The 7654-nt window shown below is 34.1% G+C and overlaps 1 protein-coding gene across 1 annotated transcript in view; it reads left to right on the forward strand.

The window, feature by feature from the left end:
- The window catches only part of LOC106465254 (NADH dehydrogenase [ubiquinone] 1 subunit C2-like), a 25587-nt gene extending 19862 nt beyond the window's left edge, over positions 1-5725 (forward strand). Inside the window, exon 3 of the mRNA XM_013925462.2 lies at positions 5485-5725. Within this exon, the coding sequence (XP_013780916.1) occupies positions 5485-5534 (50 nt within the window). The 3' untranslated portion in view covers positions 5535-5725. The remainder of the gene's footprint in view (positions 1-5484) is intronic.
- Positions 5726-7654: the final 1929 nt, after the last annotated feature.

Below are 7654 nucleotides of genomic sequence, written 5' to 3' on the forward strand. Positions count from 1 at the left end.
ACACTACACACACACACACACACACACACACACACACACACACACACACACACACACACACATGCGTACATACACATAAATGATTAAAAAACCATTCAGTTAAGAGTAGGACAATGGTGTTCTGCTGGTATAGATGATGAGATATTTTCCACTATGTCACAATGGAGTGAGCCATCAAAATTGCAGTTCACCCCTTCAATTGGGATCCCTCATCTTACCCTCACATGGATATTGGTTCCCAGTGGTTGGGTTCTGGATTTAGAGCTGAACCAATCAACATAAGTTCTCACACATGTATTATAGATGTCTCTATTCCCTCACTCATTTATACTCTTGTTACTCCATCTGTGTTGTGGGTCATGATAGAGGTACTTGCAGATTACAATGGTTCTTCTCTTTCCACTATCCCTTGATGTTCTTGCGCTTGGGGCATTTCCTGTCATTTCAAATTTGAGTGAGTTGGTTTATGTTACACAGACATCTTTTCGATGCCATATGTTGGGTTCCCCGATTGATCAATCAATTGCTCACATTGTTATCATGTGCCCCATTTATGGTATGAGATTCCCTCTGGTCTCATGAACTTAAGGTAAAGATGGTATGATTCTCTTTCCTACATGGAAAGCTGTACCTTTTTGACATGGCTGGGTTTTGGATTGTAGTTGACTTACTGCTGGTATAGTGCCCGGCATGGCCAGGTGGTTAGGGCGCTCGACTCGTAATCTGCAGGTCGCGGGTTCGAATTCCCGTCACACCAAACATGCTCACCTTGTGTCGGGACTACAACGCCAGTCCTATTTCCAGATACACACCTCCAAAAAGAATTTGGAGGTGTGAGAAACACCATTCGCAACTACTACTGCTGCTGGTATGATCCTCTTTCCTACCCCCACATGAATGTCTGTACCCAGTGGCCGGGTTTTGGATTGTAGTTGACCTAACGACAGTATGATCCTAATCCTACCCCATGTGGATGTCGATTCCCAGCGACATGGGTTTTGGATGTAGTTGACTTGTGGTGTACAGTCTGTTGTACCCTAGCCACTCTACACCTAGGGGCACATCCTTTTCATCTTACCCACTTTTATGTTTTCCAGGATTGAGTTTAATAAATATAATATTGTTTGGATGTGCCCTTCCATCTTTCCACCCACATATGCGACAGCTTTCCACAGTGGGTGCAGAGTATGCCTAGTATACAGAAGTGGTCAAGTCTCCTATGTATGATCTTCTGATATAAGGATCTACTCTTTGGGGGTGTTCTTTGGACACTTTCAAAGAATACTTCTTTCTTTCCCTCACATCAGTTCCTCCATCTATTCAATGTGTGATTCTAGCTATTTATGTGAGAAGAGGTAATGTACCGTATCGGAAGTTATAATTTTCCTATACTGAAAATGTATTTCCAATAGGTATTTACCTCCTCTCGCACTTCCCACTGAAAACCAGTGCTTCCATTTTCTGGCAAAACCCAAAGTAATAGTTTGGTAGAATTGAATAGAGGAAATCACATGCGTCAAGAGTGTGTCACATTCTTATTGGTGGAGGATTGTCACATAATGAATTGCGTGCGAGACACATTGGAATCAGTTGATTAAAATATGGGCATGAGCTTCAGGGTTTTTGGCATGGGAAAACAAATTTTTGTATATAGAAGGCAGCACTGAATGAGAATAGCTATTTATGTGAGAGGAGGTAAGTATATATCGGAAATACATTTTTCAGTATATGGAAATTATAACATCCAGTACATAATGGTGATATTATTTATTCTGGTTGTCTGACTCATAAAAACACTACTAATCAAAACTAACTAAAAATGGAGATATTTTAAATTATTTTGTGGTGTGCTAGGTTTCCATGCTTTAGCTTATACATGTTTCTAAAATGTTAATTAATCTCTTCATACACAGTTTGAGACTAGTATGTTATGACATCAGATACAAAAACATTCCCTTTGTAATGATGACACTGTGTTAATATGTATGACTGTTTTCATGTCTCAAAACATGATGTTTCACATTCCACATTACTGGGATCTTTGAACTGGTTCTTGTTAGTGCAGTGTGTAAGATATTCATATATTATTGTGAGGTATTATTACCTATTATCATACTTACTTGTAAAGTACAGTATATAATAATCTTCAAACTTAAGCTTTGTAGGAGTACTAAGTTTTAGTCCACGAGCTAAAACTTTTTTCTCTTCATCATTCAAAACATACTTAGAGAAATGAAATATTACACAATCAAGTTTTTTTCCAAAAAAAGATTTCCTAACTGTTGTCTTAAACTGTTTATCTCTAAGCTGTACCAGAATCTTATTGTTCCGTGCTTCAATGAACTTTTTCAAACACATAAAATCTAAGTATCCCACTTTATTTCCAGTATTTGAAACACTTGTATAGTTTGTTTTGTTAGGGATTTAACCAACTGATTTTTTTTGTTTAATATCAGAATTAAGTAATTCAATTTGCATTTTATGATAGTGACTTGAGTAGTGAAACTGAGAGACAGAAACTTTAGAATTGAGGAAACAAGGAATTACTTTTAAAATTGTACATTCATTCAAAGACTACAGATTTAGTTTATTTTTTGAAGATTTTAAATGTATTTTTTTATGCATGTTTGAAGAGTGTTAACCAGATTTACCATACCTTTATTTAATGACATCTACAATAGATTTATTTATAGGAAATCTGAAGAAAGTTATAAACTATAATACTGTATGAACTATCACCCTCATAGTATTGAAGCTAACTGAGGAAAATTTATCAGTTAAAACCCCTTCCCTATAAATCATAATTCCCAACCCGCAGATGGGCAAGGTCACCAAAAGTCCTGACTCCAGTCTGCTATAAAAAACAGAAAAGGCCAATCATAATTAGAAAAAGAAAAAATAATTAATTTATATCATAAAACACACCACAATATTTGCCATCATATAAACCCCCAAACCAAAATTACTACACAATATGAAATACACCAAAAACTTCACCGAAATAAGTACTAAAACCTCCATGTAAAAACAATCTAACTCCATTAGCCATGAACTTTTGGAATAAACTAAGTCCATCATCAGATGAGAAGATTGTAACGAGAAAATTTAAACTTTTGAATACTACATCTTAGCTTTTTGGCAAAACTAACCACATTTATTTGAGGCCTCAGTTTGCGAATCAAAAGACTGTTATATGGAGTGTGTTCATGACTTGCCCTTACAAGGGTCTTGAACAACTTAGAGTGAATATTAATGTTATATGCTCCTAGGGCATGTTCTAATGTACTTGACTTAGCAAGTGATCTAAAGTTGATGTGTTCTTTTATTTGTGTTAACATTATTTTTTTAGAACCAATAGATGACAGCAAGGACAAGTAAATTTATGAACTACTAATGATAGCTGTAAAATTGGTATTTGGTTCTTTAATTTAAAGATAGCAGGTGAAATTTAGGTTTAAACACAAACGTATTAATTGTATTAGAGGGTATACTCTTTAGATAACCTGTTTCAACCGATTCTTAATAATTAAAGAATATTTATTTATAAATGGTAAACTGGTGACTAAAGGATGTTTAAACATGTTAGTAGGATTTACTACATGAAACTTAGTGCTAATTTAAATAAGTATGAAGCATTCAGTTAAGCATAAAACATGTGAATTTATTTTTGCATAAAAAATCCTTGAAGTTGATTGAATTTTTTGTGCATAACTTTGTACATGCAAGATAATATTTTAACTAAATTGCTTTAAAAATATTTGAAACAAAGCTTTCAAAATTAAAATATAAACCTGTGAATGTTTTCATCTGATAAATTTCACATTGAAATTCTCCATTATTGCTATTATTAGGGTATCTAAAAAGGGAAGTTTATGGCCCTGCTGATGTTTCACAGTAAACTTTGTGCTGTTGTGTCTACCGTTTATGTATTAAAGAAATTTGGATGTTTGATCAGAGTTCTTAAAGATGGTGAAGGTATTGTCAACAACTGAGATAGTAAAAAGGTTTAAAATGTTGCGGATAATTTTCCAACCATTGTTTTTCATGAAAACATAAAAATAAGTTGGCTGGAGATGAGATTGTTTAGTGGCAAAACTCTAAAGTTTCAAAAAGATACATTTTGGGATGAACACTATATTTGAATTATCATCATAAACCAACTCAGCACTTAACTATTGTCTCTTCTAATGCCATATTTATAGGTAGTGATTTGATGTCAAAAGTGGCACAATATACATTACTGTATCAAAAAATCAACTAGAAAATCAGCCTTTTGTCGATGAAATTTCACAAATTTGGTGCAATCACAATTTATATTAATAACTTTATCTCAAATTACAATACTATTTCCATGGTCTGATCTAGAAATAACAATATTATTATGTTTTAGTTAAATTCTTTAGAGCTTTAAAATCTTCAACACTTGATTATAAAAATGTTTGTGTTCATTTTTATAATTGCTAAACCCAGTCAAAGCTGTATCACTGATGTGAGTCCTTATATTACTGAAACATTGACCAGACTTATTCCAAATGGTTTGTGATAATATTAGAAACAATAGAAATGCAGAAACAATACATTTAAAATCTTTGAAAAATAAACTACATCTGAATTTCTTAAAGGAATGTAATTCCTTGTTTCCTTAATTTTTAAGTTTCTGTCCCTCACTTTCACATTCAAGACAGTATCATAAAAGTCAAATTGAATTACTTAATTTTGAAATTAAACAAACAAAAAAAGAGTAAACAAACTATATAGCCATTTGAAATATTGGAAATTAAAATCGTTTATTTACATTTTATACATTTGAAACACAGAACAATAAGATTTTGATACATGTTAGAGAAAGACAGTTGGTTAAGTAATTCTTTTTTTGGATAAACTTGTTAGTGTAATATTTAATATTTCTTGGTATGTTTTGAATGATGTAGAGAATTTTAGCTTGTGGCTTAAAATTTAGTATTCCTAATAAGTACACTAATATAAAACAGTTATCTTGGAATGAAGCACATAAACATTTCATATTTGGATTCTGCTTAGAAATTGACTGACAACATTAAACCTGATTTTGTATTTGTATAATATTTTGATGCTTTTATGGTAGATTATATCAAGCCATTTCTTTAAAGAGATTAGTAATTGAACAAAATATAAAATTGTACTCTTCTTATTGAGGCAATAGATTTATCTGCAGAAATTTTAACTGGATGTTAAAAAATTAGTTTATTTTATAATACTAGAAGTTATAAAGCAGTTTTTTTTAACTAAGAAAATGTGATATTCAGATTTAGAAAAAAAATTGTACATTATTTTTTGTGAAATGGCTTTATTTTGATGCAAATCACCCTGGAAGACAGTACAGTATTAACATAGATTTTTAAAAAATTAATTTGGAGTGTTTTATTATAACGTGAACTTTGGAATTATGTTATTAAAATAAATTTTTTCAGAGTTAAAAGTCATTAGATCTTGTTTCTTTTTCAGAACCTAAGAAATACAAAGAAATTTTCGAACCTTGGCTCCCAATTCGTTGATTCAAAGTGTTTTGAAACAAATTAGAAGTGGTTTTAAATAGCTTAATGAATGCTGTAGACTATATCTGTTTAATTTGGTTCCATCAACTTAGAAAAGCTAGGGTTACTTCTAAAGACTAGAACTTACCAACATGTACAGTCATCAATATTTATATGATGAAAATAAAGTTCAATAAAAGCACAAATAATTAGTTTTTGTTTGAAATTCTTTATTCTTTTTTTCTACATTTACTTTTCATAATATTGATACTCTGATAAAATAGATTTATTGACTTTGTGTTGAATAGTAAGAAAAAACCCATCATATATATACATGGAAGGAAATAGTTTATACTCCAATATTAACATGATGCACTAAACTTCCTCTCACAAAAAGCTTTTGCGACTTGTATTGTCATCTGTTTGCACAAATTTTCACCCACCACTTACCTTGTTACACCCACTTATTACTGAACACTAACATGCAAATGACCATGCAGCAACCCTCCACCAATAGGAGTGCGACACTACCCTTATTGTAACTAACGACCCCTCTAATCATGCACATGTTAATCACTTCTCGATTTGCAGTTCAATAGATTAGAAGTTTATTCGATTGTGGTTTAATTAACTTATCCACATGTTTTTACTTTTGTGAATTTCTTTTTCAGTTAATTTATTTTACGTTTTCATTCTGTTTATTGGAGAGTTACAATTTATGAGTTATGAACTCGCAGTTTTAGGTGGTTACGACTACTCTTACTGTGGCAGCAGAATTCCCGACCACGATTCTTGGCCCATGAAGCGATGGCTCTGGTCCATTGGGAGGTGACCACTTTCATCCTACAATTAGAACACACTGATGATTGTCCTCACAAGATTTTCAGTGATCTTTTAGTTTTGGATTTGGACAGCCTTTTTCCCTACTGAATATATGCCTCTTGATCATGTGTCATCCTTTTGACAATTTGTTATTCAGATATATTATGTACTTATCTCCCATTTACTGTGTTCCATCATTGCTCTTCTAGAATGTTCTGATCTCTCCATCTCCTTTGTCAGGTCAGGGCTTCCTGAAGGTATATGACATGTACTGCTCCCTTCCATAGTTCCCGAGTCCGTATATTTCTTCCGTGAAATTCTCACCTCTCCTTTGACCTTTTTCCATCGCCCTTCTGGGTTGTATTTGCTGGTTCATTTGTCTGACGCTTTCTTCCCTTTCTTCCTATCAGATCCGGCACCTTATCATGTCCCTGGTTGCACATTTCCATCATTCCTTGAGGGACATCATAGTGCTGTAACTGTTTATCTGTGGTGTTAAGTACTCCATTCATTTTACTTTTTCTCTGTAGGGGCCATTATAGCATATTTGCATCTCACTCTGTAGGGAGTGTTGTCTGACCAGGTATACTTAGTCTTAAATCTGCACTGTACGACCTAGGAATATGCTAGTTGACTGTGATATTGAGACTCTTCCTACCATGGACTTGATGTACTATTCCATATGCCACCAGGTGTTGCTTGATTGACTCTGTCCAATATGTCTTCTATGCATCGGTACCAATTGTAGAAAAAAAGAGATAACACATCATGAGGTAATTTTCCACCTACCATTGAGGTGGGGTGTTCCAGTGGACTGCTTATAGGTGTACCTTGTGGTCTTTTGCTTCATAAATATGTTCATCTCAGACTGTACACTCATGGACTAACATGTGTAAAGCAGACAGGGATTGTTGCTCATCTCTGATTATCCATGACATTTGATGCTTCTCCTATTGTGGACCTGATGTGCAATTCTAGATGCCACCATGTGTTGAATGATGCACTCTGTCAGTGTAATTGCTCTGTTTCTCATTATAGGGTATTGTAGTCACTCATTGCACTGTCTTTAGTACTGTGGTCCTCCGGACTCCCCAATGCCTATTTCCCTCCTAGTGGAGTATGGGAGACCTTGCCACTTCCCATCTGCTTGGGTAGTGGACCATGTAGGCCTGTCCTCCTGAGTGTGCACAATACCATTCAGTTTGGTAGTAGGGTGGTGGCATTCTGCGGGTGTTAATGATGTGATTCTATTCCTACTGCGGACCTGATGTACAAAGCCAGATGCAGCCAGGTGTTGGATGTAGCACTCTGCCATATAT

The sequence above is a fragment of the Limulus polyphemus genome, unplaced genomic scaffold, assembly GCF_000517525.1.
Source record: "Limulus polyphemus unplaced genomic scaffold, Limulus_polyphemus-2.1.2 Scaffold1885, whole genome shotgun sequence".
NCBI classification, from domain to species: domain Eukaryota; kingdom Metazoa; phylum Arthropoda; class Merostomata; order Xiphosura; family Limulidae; genus Limulus; species Limulus polyphemus.